This window comes from Podarcis liolepis (assembly GCF_965112155.1).
Source record: "Podarcis liolepis genome assembly, chromosome: 13".
Lineage (NCBI taxonomy): Eukaryota > Metazoa > Chordata > Lepidosauria > Squamata > Lacertidae > Podarcis > Podarcis liolepis.
This window is the reverse complement of record NC_139573.1, coordinates 38547752-38566993: the sequence shown is the minus strand read 5'-3', so window position 1 is coordinate 38566993 and position 19242 is coordinate 38547752. Positions and strand designations below refer to the sequence as shown.

At 47.0% G+C, this 19242-nt stretch overlaps 1 protein-coding gene across 2 annotated transcripts in view; it reads right to left on the bottom strand.

The window, feature by feature from the left end:
- Positions 1-18729, bottom strand: part of POLD1 (DNA polymerase delta 1, catalytic subunit) — a 32925-nt gene extending 14196 nt beyond the window's left edge. The window contains exons 1-17 of one of the 2 annotated variants that reach the window (XM_083469493.1): positions 18494-18729; positions 16171-16370; positions 15505-15618; positions 14743-14883; positions 14508-14633; positions 13728-13896; positions 12346-12460; positions 11579-11708; positions 10789-10955; positions 9577-9681; positions 8985-9125; positions 8734-8844; positions 6956-7147; positions 6174-6262; positions 3442-3558; positions 2375-2488; positions 84-231 (exon numbers count right to left, since the gene is read on the bottom strand). In XM_083469493.1, coding sequence (XP_083325619.1) covers positions 84-231; positions 2375-2488; positions 3442-3558; positions 6174-6262; positions 6956-7147; positions 8734-8844; positions 8985-9125; positions 9577-9681; positions 10789-10955; positions 11579-11708; positions 12346-12460; positions 13728-13896; positions 14508-14633; positions 14743-14883; positions 15505-15618; positions 16171-16370; positions 18494-18618 — 2304 coding nt within the window. In that variant the 5' untranslated portion in view covers positions 18619-18729. The other variant, XM_083469494.1, reaches the window with a different exon arrangement.
- Positions 18730-19242: the final 513 nt, after the last annotated feature.

Below are 19242 nucleotides of genomic sequence, written 5' to 3'. Positions count from 1 at the left end.
GTGTTTCGTTGACATTTGTGCATTGTACTATAAAACCATAACCTGACAACTCCCCTGCGTTTGAAGGGGATGGGTAGGCTTACCTGAGAGATCTCAAGGCAAGGTAGCTTGCCCACCTGGGCTCCAGTGAAGCCGTACACAGAGTTGGCGCTGACCTTGAGCGCCAGCTGCCGTCCGTCCAGCACTTGGCGCTTGAATGGGTCGGTCTCCTGCTTCAGCTCTCCCTTGGCCCTGAGCCAAAAATGGGACAGAACAAAGAAGGAGTGAAGAATGACCACGGCAGTTCTGTACTGGCCCCTCCCTACCAGCCGCTAAAGTGCACATCTGTTAAGTGAAACTCTTTTTAACAGCCTTCTAAGCCCTCTGGATGGTGAGGATGAATATACTACCCTTCATCAAAAGATCTCAGGGAAGTTCACAAGTTAAAAATACAAGACACCATTTCCATTAAAGTTTTCAAATATACGTTTCCATCGTTAAATATCCATCATTGTAATAAGTTTAATAAAACTTTTTTTTAAAAAAAAATGCAAGATACAGTGGTACCTCAGGTTAAGTACTTAACCTGAAACTGTGCATAACCTGAAGCACCACTTTAGCTAATGGGGCTTCCCGCTGCCGCCGCGCCACCAGAGCACGATTTCTGTTCTCATCCTGAAGCGAAGTTCTTAACCCGAGGTACTATTTCTGAGTTAGCGGAGTCCGTAACCTGAAGCGTATGTAACCCGCGGTACCACTGTACTGTATTACATCTGCCACACCTGCGTTAAAAGAACGTAAAAAGAGTACAGTGGTATCTCGGTTTTCGAATGTAATCCGTTCCGGGAGACTGTTCGAGTTCCGAAACGTTCGAAAACCGAAAACTGAATACGGAAGCCTCAATACAGAAAACTCAAAACAGAAGCCACATGGCATGTTCTGAGGCATGTTCAAAAACTGAAGCATTTACTTCTGGGTTTACAGAATTTGAAAACCAAAAAGTTTATAGCATATTAGAACAATAGGTTGTATGACTTGGTTTTGCATTCATAATTTGATGAAAAATAAAAACTCTCTTCCCCCAAAGCAAAGAAGTCCAATGTGAAATACAGTGGTACCTCAGGTTAAGTACTTAATTCGTTCCGGAGGTCCGTTCTTAACCTGAAATGGTTCTTAACCTGAAGCACCACTTCAGCTAATGGGGCCTCCCGCGGCCGCCGCTGCACGATTTCTGTTCTCATCCTGAAGCAAAGTTCTTAACCTGAAGCACTATTTCTGGTTAGCGGAGTCTGTAACCTGAAGCGTATGTAACCTGACGTACCACTGTATTCTCATTGGAGAAGGATGCAAAAATAAAAAAGTGACCCTTCTTCCAGTGGTTTGCTTTTCCCCTCATAATAGGGCTATATCCTACCTTCCTTCCCCAATCCCCAGCACTGCCTCAAGTTTATTAAAGTGCCATTGCCAAATTCTAGGTGACGTATGCCTTTGCTACAAACGCACTTCGCTTGCCACCCGCAAAACCAAGCTGTACTCCCTTCCATACCGGATCTCTCAATACCTCCAGGGTTCCAAGCATTTAAGGTATCTCACCTCCCTCCCTCCTGCCATGTACCCCAAGACATCCTTCCCTTAGAGCACCCTTGCAAATAAGCCTACAAAAGTTACTAGCCTGAAACGAAACATCACTAGCAAGGAGAGCTCCCTTCCTCTGCCAGAATGGGAGCCTTTTGCATTTCTAGGCTGTGTAAGGAGGAGAGGGCCTTCTTTCGTCTGGCATCTCCCATGTGGGTACACAGCAGGCAACAGAATAATTGGTCCTTCCTCCACCAGCCTGATCACTCACCAACGTACAGTTCCATGCACTCGCCTGCATCCAATTCCTTGTCCCCTGTGGCTACCAGGTGAGTTCTTTAATACAAGGCTGCTTAAACCTTATTTCCAAGTCAGGGAAACCAGAACTCCTTCTCCAGGTGCCTGGTCTTGCACAGGAAGACGCCTTCCTATGAGCTGGATTATCGGCCCCTCTAAGTCAGGAATTGTCTACTAGGACTGCCAACAGCTGCCCAAGGTCCTGGTTCTGCTATCAGCTGGAGGTGCTGGAGATTGACCCAGGAACATCTTAAGGCAGCCCTGTTCAGGGAAGTTTTTAATATGTAACGCTGTACTGTTTTTAACACTGATTGGGAGCCGCCCAGAGTGGCTGGGGAAACTCAGCCAGATGGGCGGGGTATAATTAATTTATGATGATGATGATGATGATGATGATGATGATGATGATGATGTGTGCAAGGAAGGTGCTCGAAACCCAGGTTATGGGCCTGCCCTCCCTTCTTCCAATTATCTTACACCCGAAAACTTCCCCACCGCTCCAGACATGTGCCTCCTACTTCACCTCTTGCGGGCAGCCAGGAGATTCTCCAAGATCTCAGGCAGCAGCCCTTTGCGGACGGACTCCTTCACAAAGTGGTCCCCAGTCGGGGTGCGGATGAACTGCTCTGCCGAAAGCCTAGTAGGAAGAACCGACAATCCATCAGAGCCTAGCCACCCCCTTTGATGCACAACACCACCCCAGACTCCAGCCCCTCCCTGCTATATACCCTCCACTATTATTGGGGTCCACTAATATATGCCATTTGGATAGCTTGCATGGTCACTCGCCCCAGTTCCCTGCCCCCCCTAATTTTATCTCCCATAAGACCATGCCAGGAAAGAGAATAGCTCTCCCCCTTCTTCTGGGACATCAGTGATACAGCCAAGGTGGTCTCACACTATTATTAATTAATTGATTGATTGATTGATTGATTGATTAATTATTATACCCGCATATCTCAGAGTGGTTCACAACATAAAATCGCAATATAAAAAACACAAATTACATAATAAAAACAAAAACAAAGACAACCTAATAATCCCCCCTTGACTTTCCATCTTACTTAGGATCCTTCATGTAAAAAAAGTAAAGGTAAAGGACCCCTGGATGGTTAAGTCCACTCAAAGGCAACTATGGGGTGGCGTCACTCATCTAACTTTCAGGCCGAGGGAGCTGGCGTTTGCCCACAGACAGCTTTCTGGGTCATGTGGCCAGCATGACTAAACTGCTTCTGGCGCAACGGGACACCGTGACAGAAACCAGAACACATGGAAACGCCGTTTACCTTCCCAATGCAGTGGTGCCTATTTATCTACTTGCGCTGGCATGCTTTCGAACTGCTAGGTTGGCAGGAGCTGGGACAAAGCAATGGGAGATTTGAACCGCCGACCTTCTGATCGGCAAGCCCAAGAGGTTCGGTGGCTTAGACCACAGCGCCACCCGCATCCCCCACGTGAGACACCAGGGAGGAGCACTCCCCCACCGCCCCAGGGCTGCAAAGCTGGTTCCTTGACTCCTCCCTGCAGTTTAGGCTGTTGTTCCCTTCAATTAACTCTGCAGTCCTTTGTATCAGATCCTTTTCTACTCACCCATAGCGATCAACCGCCCCCTGTTGCAGCAGCGTGGTATAGCACAGGTTGTGAGCCATCATGATGGAAGGGTACAGGGAGGAGAAGTCCAAGGTCGCTATGGGCACGTCGTAATAGCTAGAAGAGAACAGCGGGTCTGTTATGATCTTCCGCTCCCTTCGTACACAGAAACACAGGAAGCTGCCTCGTAACACTGATTTGGGTCACTGGTCCATCAAGCTCAGTACTGCCTAAACTGACCGGCATTGGCTCTCCAGGACCTTAACCAAGGGTCTCTCCCAGCCCTATCTGCAGATGCCAGGGATTGCGCCTGGTTTCTTCTGCATGCAAGCTATGAGCCATGGCCCTTTCCTGGCTCCGATAAACTGTACACCTTACCCTGGGCCCCAGTCCTTGGTTTCATCTCTTCCACTTCCAGCCCCATGACTCATTCTCATCAGAATCCTTCTCCCAAGGTAGAACTTACAATAATAGTTTATTCTTTGTACCCCGCTCACCTAACTGGGTTTGCCCCAGCCACTCTGGGCGACTTGCAGCAAATTAAAATGTTAAGGCACAGTAAAGCATCAAACATTTAAAACTTCCCTAAACAGGGCTGCCTTCACATATCCTCTGAAAGTCAGGTGGTTATTTATTTCCTTGACATCTGGTGGGAGGGCGTTCTACAAAGCGGGTGCCACTACCGAGAAGGCCCTCTGTCTGGTTCCCTGTAACCTCACTTCTCTCAGTGAGGGAACCACCAAAAGGCCCTTGGAGCTGGACCTCAGTGTCCGGGCTGAACGATGGGGGTGGAGACGTTCCTTCAGGTGTACAGGGATGAAGCCATTTAGGGTGTTAAAAGTCAGCACCAACACTTAAAATTGTGCTCCTAAATGTACTGGTGGCAAGAAAACACAGAGGAACTATACTAGAAAGAAATGGATGTCTCGTATACCCCAGGTAGTGTGGTTGCTGACTTTGAGCCAGACATCCTGGAGAGTGAAGTCAAATGGGCCTTAGAAAGCACTGCTAATAACAAGGCCAGTGGAAGTGATGATATTCCAGCTGAACTATTTAAAATTTTAAAAGATGATGCTGTTAAGGTGCTACACTCAATATGCCGGCAAATTTGGAAAACTCAGCAGTGGCCAGAAGACAGGAGATCAGTCTACATCCCAATCCCAAAGAAGGGAAGTGCCAAAGAATGCTCCAACTACCACACAATTGCACTCATTTCACACGCTAGCAAGGTTATGCTCAAAATTCTACAAGGCAGGCTTAAGCAGTATGTGGACCGAGAACTCCCAGAAGTGCAAGCTGGATTTCGAAGGGGCAGAGGAACCAGAGACCAAATTGCAAACATACGCTGGATTATGGAGAAAGCTAGAGAGTTCCAGAAAGACATCTACTTCTGCTTCATTGACTATGCAAAAGCCATTGACTGTGTCGACCACAGCAAACTATGGCAAGTTCTTAAAGAAATGGGAGTGCCTGATCACCTCATCTGTCTCCTGAGAAATCTCTATGTGGGACAAGAAGCTACAGTTAGAACTGGGTATGGAACAACTGATTGGTTCAAAATTGGGAAAGGAGTACGACAAGGCTATATATTGTCTCCCTGCTTATTTAACTTATATGCAGAATTCATCATGCAAAAGGCTGGGCTGGATGAATCCCAAGCCGGAATCAAGATCGCCGGAAGAAATATCAACAACCTCAGATATGCAGATGACACAACCTTGATGGCAGAAAGTGAGGAGGAATTAAAGAACCTTTTAATGAGGGTGAAAGAGGAGAGCGCAAAATATGGTCTGAAGCTCAACATCAAAAAAACGAAGATCATGGCCACTGGTCCCATCACCTCCTGGCAAATAGAAGGGGAAGAAATGGAGGCAGTGAGAGATTTTACTTTCTTGGGCTCCATGATCACTGCAGCTGGTGACAGCAGCCACAAAATTAAAAAGATGACTGCTTCTTGGGAGAAAAGCAATGGCAAACCTAGACAGCATCTTAAAAAGCAGAGACATCACCTTGCCAACAAAGGTCTGTATAGTTAAAGCCATGGTTTTCCCAGTAGTGATGTATGGAACTGAGAGCTGGACCATAAAGAAGGCTGATCGCCGAAGAATTGATGCTTTTGAATTATGGTGCTGGAGGAGACTCTTGAGAGTCCCATGGACTGCAAGAAGATCAAACCTCTCCATTCTTAAGGAAATCAGCCCTGAGTGCTCACTGGAAGGACAAATCCTGAAAATGAGGCTCCAAGACTTTGGCCACCTCATGAGAAGAGAAGACTCCCTGGAAAAAACCCTGATGTTGGGAAAGATGGAGGGCACAAGGAGAAGGGGACGACAGAGGACGAGATGGTTGGACAGTGTTCTCGAAGCTACCAACATGAGTCTGACCAAACTGCGGGAGGCAGTGGAAGACAGAAGTGCCTGGCGTGCTCTGGTCCATGGGGTCACGAAGAGTCAGACATGACTAAACGACTATACAACAACAACAAAATGTACTGGGACCCAATGTAGATCTTTTCTTCTCCATTGCTCCCAAAGTGGAAGAACGTGGGCTCCAGCTGCCTTATCCTCAGCCCTGCTCCTTCCTCCCCTCCTGGCCTCCATCCCTGCTGCAAGATGTCACCCCAGTGCTTTTCTGCACCAACTCACAACAGGCTGTAAAAAAACCCCCAGCCTCACTCTTGACCCTGGCTTAGGGAAGCAGATTTCCCCAGCTTCAGGTCCTGCTGGCCTTACCCTTTCAGAGGTTCAATGACGGTAGCCCCAGCATAGTCTTCCCCGCCTTCTGACTTCACCACCGGCATAACCAGATTCTGCTTCATGGCCTTTGGGCAGAGAGAAGTTGTCAGTTGGGATTTGCCTTGGCGCTCTCCCATCAACCACAGTGTTATGCCCAGGTGGGTCTGTCCCACTTGCCTCATGTGCTGCCTGCCAATCCCTGCACTTCTTATTATATCAACAGAAACAACAAAGAGAGCACTTTAGAACTTAACATAATTTAACAAGCAGTGTGGTGTAGGGGTTAGAGTTGGGGAATTAAAAATCACTGCTCAAACGTGAATTAGGTGACTAGGCCCTAGTAAAATGTCTGGGTGGAGGGAAAGAGGAGCCAATCTAACAGGGGTTTTGTGAAGAATGAGAGTTACATTGCAATATTATCCATGTCTACTCAAAAGTAAGCCCCACCAAGTTCAATGGGACTTGTTCAGAGGTGAGTGAATATAAGACTGCAGCCTTGGAATGCAAAGTGCTTTGCATTTTAGAACAACCACGTGCATGTTTATTAATGGAAAGCTTTCAAAACTCAAATGATTTCTGTGAACCCCTCTGAGTAATTTTTTTTTAATGATACTAATGTATATAAGAAGAATTGGTCTTATATATATGATCTTAGCAGCCTGAATAATAATTGCAACTCGTGGAAAACAGCCCCGAATCCAAAACTGGATGCTTGGTACCACTCTGGAATATAGATTTCCCTTGCGTCCAACTCAAGAGAAAAAGCCAGGAACTCTCACCTGCCGCAGGAGCTGGGAGACAACCTTGATTTGCTGGCCACGCACCAGGAGATAGCTGAGAGGGACACCTGTCACTCTGGCCATCTCCATGTAGTTGATGACACACATGAGCTTCTCCAAAAGCCGCAGGGGCAGGTAGGCATCCTTGAGGCAGTACACAGCCAGTCGCCGACGGGACTGGTCCGAGCCATTCTGCAAGAGGATAGGGGAGAGAAAAGGCTTTTGGATTTGGAAAAAGCAGGAAAGAGACCTTTCCTTCTGGATGAACGGAAACAAAGGGGAGGTTCAGTGGGAGAGAACAGGTTCAGACATCTCCAGGTAGGGCTGAGAAAGACCTCCCTGGGAAATCTGCAGAGCTGCCGCCACTCAGAGTTGACAACACAGAGTGAGAAGGATCTATGGACTGGCATGGTATCCACTGGCAGCTTCCTCTGAAGAGACAAAGGTTATTTGCTTGAGGGATATGGAGAGCAAAAGCTTGCAAATTCAGAAAAAAGCAAATACTTTTGGATAAACGGGAACAGGAGGTGGATAAAGTTATTGGTTGTTCCATACTTCCCCCCACTCTTTAAGAGCTATAAGCAGACAGGCTGTTGACGATTCCATTATCTATTACAGTGTTTCCCAAACTTGGGTCTCCAGCTTTTTGGGGAGGACTACAGCTCCCATCATTGTAGTCCAAGAACAACTGGCGACTCAAGTTTGGGAAACACTGATCTAGTAGATTAACGACCACCAAGAAAGAGTACTCTTGGTGGCGGGTCTCAACATTATGAACCAGCTGCTTGTTAAGAATCACAGGATTCAGAATCCTGGGCTAAAAAACCCTACCTTTTGGACAACCCATTCTTGTAGTTTATATGCCTTTTGGTTTTACTTGATCTTATTGGCTGACATTTAGAGTTTCACCACCACCCTTATTGCTCCTTTTGGGGGAAAAACATTTTTAAAAATGTTTTTAAAAGTTCATTTTGGTTGGAAAGTCGGGTTATAATTTTTCTAAGTGGAGATAGCACAGGAAAGAACAGATGGCTGCAGGAACACCACTCCATAAACAAGGGGGCCTTCTGATGATCAGTGTATACAATTAAATGAATTTCCACAACCATGAGAGTTTTAAAAATCACCTTTTTAAAAAGTTAAATTTCCCTAAAATCTAAATTATTGATTGCGAAGATAATGGCTTTTCCAAGAGTCTCCCATAGACCAGGCACTAAACCTTAAGTACTTACCCTGCCTCAGACAAAACCAGTATGAACCTAGCTTGTGCACTGATAAGAATCTCAATAAAGGAGCAGTTCTCAAATTCTGTCACACAGGGCTTTGTAAAGACCCTAAACAGATACAGCTTCATGCCAGCCCTTGAGCCCAGGAAATCCCAGAAAAGGTCGTTCCGGGAGGCTAAGTGTGTTGAATTGGCTAAACCTAGCACTCCGGATATTTCAGGCATCAGAAGAAAAAATACAGTGGTACCTCGGGTTAAGTACTTAATTCGTTCCGGAGGTCCGTTCTTAACCTGAAACTGTTCTTAACCTGAAGCACCACTTTAGCTAATGAGGCCTCCTGCTGCTGCCGCACCGCCGGAGCACGATTTCTGTTCTCATCCTGAAGCACAGTTCTTAACCCGAGGTACTATTTCTGGGTTAGCAGAGTCTGTAACCTGAAGCGTATGTAACCTGAAGTACCACTGTAAATGGACAGTCAAGAATAAAAGTCACCAGACGTTTGTTCTACAGGGGAAAGCTTCTAGGCCACAAGGTCTGGCTGCTCACTGTCACCTGCAAATCTGTGATGATAGAGTGCTGTACGTCTTCCTTCTGCTCTTGCAAAAAGTGATAGCTGACAGCATTCAGCGTGTAGGAGCGCAATTTGTAGTCCCGCAGCAAAACCTGGCGAGGGAGGAAGAGAAGAAATGGCTAAGATGAGGAAGTGAACATGGTCCAGTGGACAAAATGCTCACTCACCATCTTTGCTCACTCACCATCTTTCAGCACTTCACCTGCAAAACGGGTCTATCAGCCTTGCTTACCTGAAGCAGATCAAACTGGATTCTGCCTTCCATGTTAATGACTTTATTCTCTCGCCGGCCCATCTGCTTGGACTGGAAGGAAGAGTCACGGATGACGGACTTACGTGCAGGAATACGGCCCAGAAAGGGAAATGTGGTGACCTGGGATGGGAAGAGATGCAGAAAAGGAAGCTGTGAGCCATGGCAGGAAGATAAAGGCAGGACGCTTATACGTAAGGCTGCAACGTTTAATCAGTTAACTGGTTCGATTCATTGAAAGTGCACCTGATTACCTGGGAATCAGATTTTCAAAACCGTTTTAAGTACAAAGTATTTGTAAAAAGGGCAAACACCATCTCATGTACGCAGACCTCTAAAGGGAAAACCTACAAAGAGGTACAGATAAGCCTTTGTGAGTGTGACAGTTCACGCATTTGGGGTGGGGAGGGTGGGGGCAGTGGCCAGTTTCCGCAGTTTCAAAAGATTCCACACTCCTGGCCTGGAACCTGTCAGACAAAGCAAAGCGTGGCCTGTTTTAATGCAGGAATAGCCACAGAACTGCACTTGCAGTGGCAGGCAAAACATGTACTCGATCAGAGAAAGCTAGGCTCACCTTGAGGGTCTGGGCACGGGTGATGAGGTACGGGAAGTCAAAGTTCTGGATGTTATAACCAGTGATGATGTCCGGGTCCACTGTCCGTATGAATTCTGCCCAGGCCTGGAAGAAAGTTGTGACATTTGGCTATATGGAGCTGTCGTACGCAGAACGTGTAATAGGGTCTGTCTATCCCACTACTGTTTCCTCTGTCTGGCAGAGGCTTTCAGCAATCCAGGATCTCAGGATGAGGCCCTTCCAAGCTTTGCCACTTGTTTGCAGAGGAAATGACCTGTGCCTCCATGGACAGCTGTGAGTTACCCCGTTCAGGACGAGGGAGTCCCCCACGCCTGCCTGCCCTCTAGAAACAGTACTTCTGTCTTGTCAGGATTCAACCTCAATCCGTTAACTGCCATCCATTCTCCAACCCCCTCCAGATACTCGAACAGGACATTCACCACCTTCACTGGTTCCGATTGAAAAGAGAGGTAGAGTTGGGTGTCATCCGCATACTGGTGAACACCCAGCCCCACCCCCCTGAGGATCCCTCCCAGGGGCTTTATATAGATGTTAAAAAGCATGGGGGAGAGGACAGAGCCCTTTAGTTCTAAAATTATTATTGTAGTATATTATAGTATAGTATGTTTAATATACTTATAGGAAACCCACTGAAGGCAGCTTCCAGTATGTAATTCATGAGGATATACAGGATCAGTTTAAAATCATGTAACACCATCAACACCATTCGCAACCAGAGGTACCACTGTACATGTTGTTGAAAACAAACAATCATCCCCACAGACTAAGCCAGATAGCTTAGTACAGTGGTGCCCCGCAAGACGAATGCCTCGCAAGACGGAAAACTCGCTAGACGAAAGAGTTTTCCGTTTTGGAGGTGCTTCGCAAAACGAATCTCCTATGGGCTTGCTTCGCAAGACGAAAATGCCTTGCGAGTTCCTGCGGGGTCCCCCCCCCTTTTTCTAAGCTGATAAGCCGCTAAAAGCCGCTAATAGCGCTAATCCGCTAATCCGTCAATGGGCTTGCTTCGCAAGATGAAAAAAACGCTAGACGAAGATAATCACAGAACAGATTCTTTTCATCTTGCGAGGCACCACTGTACGTACATCTCCATACACAGCATTCCACTGCACCACCCAGGGGCCTCCACCGCTGCTCAGATCCTCCACACACTTCTCAGGGCATTTTCTAGCCCCGATATTGTCCCGTTACCTTGAGCAGCTCCGCCTCCTTTTGGAAGCAGAGCACCTGGGAACCCACGATAGGGGCACAGCTCTGCAAGGTGAAGACATTGCGCACAAAAGGGTCCTTCTCCCCCTGGCGGAGGACCATATTGGCGATCTGGATCACTGGGTCCTTCTCCGGTTCAGGGAAAATACCTGAACAGGGAAACGAAACAAAATGCAGAATGGGATCATCAATGGAAAAACTGACAGCTCCTCACTGCCATTCAGGGACTGTAGAAGTGGCTATCTGTTCTGGATTGTAGCAATGATGAATCCACTATTATGGTTTAACCCCTTCACTTATAACACCTGCCCACACCAATAGTTAATTTCACAAGTTCTTCTGAGCTCATACACTGCCAGGGTGTCTTTTGCCAACTCTAAGCCTAGACACCCTGCCCTTGATATTACAGTAAGACTTAGGTAAGTTATTGTTTCCTCTGAAATCTAAGGAACAGCCACCTGCCCAGGAAAAATAAGAATCCCCAGCTTGTCAGGCCTACTGCACAAACCACTACATAATAATACACTATTTCTTGTGGGCTGACTCAGATTGCCTGCAAAAATGACCTCAGGAAGAGACATTTCAGTGTTGAATGTATGTCTTACCGAACAGGGCCATTTAGACCAAGATAAGTTTCAGATTTGTAAAACCTTGTCATTTGTTATAAAACTTATGAAGTTACTTAGCAGAGTCCTGGTTAACTAGCCTCCCACCTACCAGGACCTAAAAACTTTCTCATCATGTCTTGTTCTGCCCCAACTTTCCTCAATACCTTTGCGTCCAGCACATTCGATGTCGAAACTGAGCACACGCAAGGGGGCAATGCGCTGCCACTCTCCCTCGGGCGGGTGGCTCACGAAATCCATCCAGGCAATATCAGCCTCCAGTTGACACAGCGACACCTAGGGGTGAGGAGGAAAAGGAAGAATTAACGAGGAATTCCTACAGCCGCTGAGGGACGCGGATGGCGCTGTGGGTTAAACCACAGAGCCTAGGACTTGCCGATCAGAAGGTCGGCAGTTTGAATCCCCGCAACAGGGTGAGCTCCCGTTGCTTGGTCCCTGCTCCTGCCCACCTAGCAGTTCGAAAGCACATCAAAGTGCAAGTAGATAAATAGCTACTGCTCTGGTGGGAAGGTAAACGTTGTTTCGTGCGCTGCTCTGGTTCGCCGGAAGCGGCTTAGTTATGCTGGCCACATGACCCGAAAGCTGTACACCGGCTCCCTCAGCCAATAAAGCGAGATGAGCGCCACAACCCCAGAGTCGGTCACGACTGGACCTAATGGTCAGGGGTCTCTTTACCTTTACCTCCTACAGCCGCTAACATGTAGTTTTCAGCTCTGAAGATATCCTATCCTGACTGCACACACTGTGCTTATATCTTCCAGAAGAAAATATCCCCCACTAGGCACAAAACACCAAACTCTGCTCAGTTCCAGCCAACTAAAAGCTATGCCAACTCAGACATCCCCAAACACACCTTTCTCCACCTGCTCAACTCTACACCTTCAGAAACCTGCCCTCTCCCCAACCCCAGCACCTTGGGTGGGTTATCCTTGCTGGATTCTCCAGCAGGCTGTTCTTGTCGCAGGCGGTACTTTCCGGCAGGCAGTTCAATCCAGTTGCAGCCAACAACATCCCGGTCCACCATGAACCTAAGTTGGGAGAGAAATCTTGGGTTTGATGGGAGCTGGGTAGAGAAAGACTTGGAAAGAAATCACACCTTCCCCCATCTGCCTCAAATATAATGCAGGAGAGAAGAGGAGGGAAAGTAGATGGGAGCGTTAAGGGAACAGAGGCAAACAGGGTGTTTCAGCAGGCGCCTCACACTCAAGACTCTATCCAGGTGTGCTTGTAACTCACTTCTACCTATGTCCCACACTGCAGGATCAGAGTCATTTGTTTCTGATGGAGAAATAATGGCATCTCTGCAAACATACCTGGATATAGTTACAGATAGGTAGCCATGTTGGTCTGCCATAGTCAAAATAAAAAAAATCCTTCCAGTAGCACCTTAAAGACCAACTAAGTTAGTTCTTGGTATGAACTAACTTAGTTGGTCTTTAAGGTGCTACTGGAAGGAATTTGTTTATACCTGGATATGTGTGTTAAGACCAAAAACTCACCCAGTCTTCTCACATAATAATAATAATAATAATAATAGTAGTAGTAGTAGTAGTAGTAGTAATAATAACAGTAGTAATAATAATTTATTATTTCTACACCCCCCCCAAATCTGGATGGGTTTCCCCAGCCACTCTGGGCGGCTCCCAACAGAATATTAAAAACACAATAAAACATCAAACATTAAAAACTTCCCTAAACAGGGCTGCCTTCAGATGTCTTCTAAAAGTCAGATAGTTGTTTATTTCCTTGACAGCTGGTGGGAGGATGTTCCACAGGGTGAGCGTCACTACTGAGAAGGCCCTCTGCCTGGTTCCCTGTAACCTCACTTCTCTCAGTGAGGGAACCATCAAAAAGCCCTTGGAGCTGGATCTCAGTGTCCGGGCTGAGCGATGAGGGTGAAGATGCTCCTTCAGGTATACTGGGTCAAGGCCATTTAGGGTTTTAAAGTTCAGCACCAACACTTTGAATTGTGCTCAGAAACGTACTGGGAGCCAATGAAGATCTCTCAGGACCGGTGTTATATGGTCTTGGCGGCCACTCCCAGTCACCAGTCTAGCTGCTGCATTCTGGATTTGTTGTAGTTTCCGGGTCACCTTCAAAGGTAGCCCTATGTAGAGCGTGTTCAAGCCTATGCAGTCTGAGCCTCTGCATATGCCACACATTCCCAAGCAACCGTGAGGGCTAGAAACTGCATTCTGCTGAAGCTGTTTAGCTCTGATTGGTTGAACAGAGCAGGGTGAAAAGTGCCAGCTTTCTGAGGAGGGAATATTCAAACATGGGGTTGGACTGTCCTACCTGATTTCAAAGTCAATGTTCGATTCGTAGGCTTGATAGTGGAGCACTCCCAGCGTCCCACAGCGTAGTCCCTGTTCCAGCAACCTCTTGGCTGGTGCAATTAGCCGGGGCAACGCCATAGTAATTTTCAGGAAGGGTGCAAGATGTTGCCCGTGGTAGCCATACATGTCTAAGTGAGCAGGGGAAGAGTCTTAAGGCCCTGGGGGAATTCAGACACCTCAAACCTTATCACAAATCCCCATCTCCTCCCGCTCCTGACATCTACAACTTTCAGATCCGCATCTTACTTCTTCCCTCCAACCTTGCACATCTGGCGGAGACCGCAAGCGCTCCAAACAGGAAGTTCATAAACATTACAGTTGTAATGTTTCATAAAGCTATTTACAAGCATAAGGACTAGGATCGGTCAACGACTTTAGAACTCTTTTGCTCCTATTATACATACAACACAATCTTGCCTATTCAGGCCGGACTCAACCACTACAAACAGCATGAGGAATTGAGCATGAAAAGGCAACACTGTTCTGGGTGCTAAAAGAGCAAGGCTGCTGTGATGTTAATGCTCAACAGGCATCCCAAATCTGGATCTAACACAGGGTTCCCCAAACTTGGGTCTCCAGCTGCTTTTGGACTACAATTCCCATCATCTCTGACCATTGGTCCTGCTAGCTAGAGATGACGGGAGTTGTAGTCCAAGACCCAAGTTTGGGCAGCCCTGGTCTAACCCAACCATCTTTCCAGACGAAGGGGGTGCCTACACACAAACTCTCTTGTGCTCACTTTGCTTGTTGCAGATCTCCACTGCCAGAACAACTTGGGTCAGACCGTCTTTGTTGGATCGCATGTCCCGGATGACAGCCGCATTCAGTTCCCGCTGAAAGTCAGCCAGATGTTCTGCTTGGAATCCTGGGAGAAAAGTTAACAGAAAGAGGAAGGGGAGCAGGAGACTGACTAAGCTGCAGAAGGAAGGAGGGTGGTTTGGGGAGAGCCCCTCCCCCTGTAGCCAAACACTCACCAGCCTGGGCAGGCACATAGAAATAGGGGGCAAAGCCATGCATGTGGCAGCAGATACTGTTGCCGGCTCCAGTGACTCCAAACATCCGCAGGACAGGAACTGGACCCTGGGTGGATCCTGGGAAGCCAGGGAGGTGAGCGCCTGCCTCAAGAAGAGAGAGAGGCTGGATCAGTTGCTGAATGTTGATAATGTACGATTAGTATTTAACTATTTAAATTACAATTGTCTTTCCACTAAAAAACATCGCTAGTGAACCATGTATGATATGAACTGAAAAAATGCTCTTTTAGACCACCTCTAACTTTTTAATATATATTTTAGCAGAATCAGCCCACATTATTTTGGTACATTTTCCATTCCATAACCTTAAGGGATAGCAACTTAACATTTATTTTCTTTCGAAATGAAAGACTTCACAATACTTTGCACACAGATTTCCAAATATACCTTCCTACAAGCTTGCCATGATACCTTTCCTCATCCCAACAATCAGAAAAATGGGACTACAATTTCTCTGGGGAATTCCAGACTTTATCCACTCTGTCCAGCAAACAGGGCTAAGAATATTATGGGGCTATTGTAGCTATCAAAAGCCCCAGGAAGTATAACAGCTTCAGACTTCCCTTTCTGTAGCAGAGAGTTATTGTTCAGTAAGGCAAAGGGAATACCTAGTTCGGCAAACCCCTTCCCAGAAGGAATGGAATCCATTCTGCAGCACCTTCAATACCTTTTCGTCAGCATTTTATTCGCTTATGTACTCACCCACATAATAATCTAGTTCCACTTGCTGGAAACACAGAGCTTCCTCTTTGGGGTTTATTTTGGGAGGCGGTGGTCTCTGCCATTTTGGATTCTGCACCGATGAGAAGAGATTACCTGAAGGAAGAAGAAACTCACATCAATCACGACCACCAATTCTCTTTTGACCAACTACAAATTTGGAGCAGCTAAAGATCTTGCACCTTCCAAGTTCAAACTGCTAGTTGCAGAGAGTAGGAAGAAGAGAGATGGGGCAACACCAAAAATAAAAATAAAAAAGGAAAGGCAAAGTCTCACAGTGGTTTCAATTAAACACAATATGCAATGTGCTCAACATTACTCAGTGCCACATCTAGAAGGCCCATGGTTTCCCACACCTGGTTTATTGCTGTAATTCAGCATTTAGCATTTCTTTTTTTTATGTGCCATTGAATGCTGAATTACAGCAATAAACCAGGTAGGAAACCATGGGCCTTCTAGATGTGGCTGAACTACACTGGCCATGCTTGCTGGGGCTGATGGGAACCTGTTCCGCAATATCTGGAAGGCCAAAGGCTCCCCATACCACCAACAAACATACATACATTTTGCTTTGTCAGCCCGCTGCCCAACCTTTCTGACTCATTTGCCTAGGTAGTCTGCTCCATATCTGGTACCCATGTAACTCACCAAAGGGGATGACATCAGGTACCAACTGTGCTTCCTTCACCTCCAGAGCCATCTCAGCCTCTACCTCATCCAAAAAGGCCAGTTCCTCTTCAAACTGTGAGGGGCCATCCTCCTCCCAATCACCTCCTCGTGACTTCTTCCTCTGGGAAAGAGTAGGCTCCCCCACAGAAGCCTTCCGTTTGCTTTCCATATTGGCATTCCTAGAAGAGAGAGAAGAGTGTCCCACACCAATAGCCAAACCAGTTCTTCATAAATGTCACAGTCTTCCCCAAAGACTTCCACAACTCCTGGTTACACTATGAAAGCAGACAGGGATCTGTCAACCGGGGTAACCCATGTGGTGCCCTCCAGATTTTCTTGGACTATGACTTCCATAAGGCCTAGTCACCATGACCATTGATTAAGGATGATGGGAGCTGTAGTCCAACAATGCCTGGAGGATTATTACTCATTGGCTATTGCTGACCTTAACTAGGAATACACCATGGCGCCCTTTGCAGCCATTGTTCACATTATACATTGCTAAAGGGTCCAGTACTCTCATGGAATTGTGCTTGCCTGCCATGACACCCACCCACTGCACCCACCCACAAGTGTGGCACCAGCTTTCACCTATTTCCCTGATATAGTGACATCCATAATCTGTACACTTTGCCTATATGATGAACAGCAAGAATATGTAAATCCTTTCTGCTGCATGCATTCACACTGAAAGTTCAAAGACCAGTGATTATAATTAAGGCCTTGCTCATGAAATAAATAAAAACAAAATTATGTTTGTTTTACTGAAAGGCAGCCTCAGAGGTTGCAATGAGCAAGCTAAGGGGGACTGTTTAACACTTCCCCTGTCTGTCATTTATCCACTCCAAACTCTCACCCCAAAATGTTTCCCACCTGCCAGGTAGAGGTTATTCTGAGCAGATAAACAGCAGGAAGAGAAATAGTTAAGCAACGCTTCATCTTCCAAATTGATTCTCTGCTCAAAATGACAGCTGCAATCAGCTGTTTTTCCAAAAACAACCACCCACCCCAACCTGCAAACATATATGAAAACCTTTAGGAGAATATATATATTGTGAGTCTGGCTCTGAGTTCTCTTTAAAGCATATAAGGATGGTCATACTGAATCAAAGTAATGGGTCATGAAGATTAGCATCATTTCACCAATGACTGGCCAGATGCCCCCAGGGAAATTCACAGGCTGGGTTGACAGAAACAGCCATCACCACCTATAGCTTTGCTCCTTCAAGGCTATCAGAGGTAGCAGACACAACAAAAGCTGCACTGCATGATTTTTACACAATTCTTTTTAAAGCCATTTCCCAGCAGCAATTGATGAACCATCGGGTTTGATCCAGAAGGGAAGCTGTTCAGAGCAAACACAGTACCAGAATCAACCACCGACAAGAGCACTTAAGAACCATAGGCCACCTAAGGTTGTCACCTGCCCACCACTTCCCTGCTTCCCGTGATCAACCCCACCCCAGGGGTGCCAGCTTGAATAAAATATATGGGGGGGAGCAAGGTAAGTCCTGCCCCACATACTCAATCACAAGATACACTTTGAAAGGAAATGCCCATTAATGGGGGGAGGGGGTGGCCCCCTCAAATATTTCATTGAGGGGGCCAAAAGGACCTTAGGCCCTGGGAGCTGGATCCTATGCCCTACCCCCACATTAACCTGCTGCCCTCTTCTTTCAATGCATCCTGCTCTAGTTTAATGATAATAACAATAATGCGGGATCTGATTTCTTTCCACAGGGCCTGTAAGAGAGTGTTGTTCCGCCTGGCCTTTGGCTTGGAGTCAATTTGATTCCCTCCCCCCCTTTCTTTTTCCTTTCTCCTCCTGTGAAGAGGCTGCATCCTAATGTTTTAATGTTGTATTTTAATCTTGTTTTTCAAATTGTATTTTAATCAACTTGTTTTTATTAGCCGCCCTGAACTCGGTCTTGGCTGGGGAGGGCGGGGTATAAATAAAATTTATTATTATTATTTATACCCCGACCACCTGGCTGCGTTTCCCCAGCCACTCTAATTTCCTTTTCCACATTCGTTTTCCACACGACCCTTCTCCCAGGAGCATCCTCACCTGCCATGCCTTCAGCACCCAGCACCCACCCCACTCCCAGTTGCTTCCAAAAGTCTCCAATAGTCCAAGGGGGCCTGCAGGTGTTGCTGGACCCCCAACTACCGTCAGCCCCAGGCTCCCTGCCTCGGTCTCTGCCCCCAGGGAACCCCTATGGGCTCGCTCACGTCACCCACCCTCTCCCCATACCGGCAGCCCACCCCACCCCCAAACCACTTCAAAACCGCACACTCTCACCTCACTACCCCGACTCCCTCGACCAGTCTCCCGCCAACAAGTTCAGGGGAGGAGCCTGTCACTCCAGCCCCTTGTTGCCATGCCAACCCTCTTCCCATTGGCCACCGCCTCTGTGTTTTCTTCATCCGGGTAGCGGCGGGAATCCAAACTCAGACTTAGGCGAGTGGTCGGATGGAACACGCATGCGTAAGACCTACTACCCTACGGCCGGCCGCCGCCGCCATGTTTGGAGTGGCAAAGCTCCCGGGCAGCCATACCTAACTGAGCATGCGTAAATGCTGTGGCCGGGTTTCGGCGGGCATAGGACTTGGGCATAGGCGAATACGCATGCGTAGCGTGATTCGCGGCGAGCGCCATGAGGAGTGTGGCTTTAGGTGGGTGGGCTGAAACGGCATGTTGAGAAGGGCGCTTAAGATCTCGCCCTGTTTGTAGAGATTCAGCGTTTAGCCCTTCTGCCCGTTTCAGTTCCTGTCTGGAAATGTTGCTGGCGGCATGAGCACAGAGCAGGTGCAAGGGTTCAGGGCATCGCCACGTTCACCCAGCCATTCATTGTCACTTAATTACGCTTATATCCTTCCCAGGGATGTAGTGGCGAATTCAGAAGTGCAGGGTCCCTTCATCATTGTCACAGCTACACCCCATTCTAATATTATATTATAATTATAATTAAAATATTATATTTATATTATATTATATTATAACCTTCTAACTGCACAGTAGGAATAAATGTAATGCATTGCAACAGTATA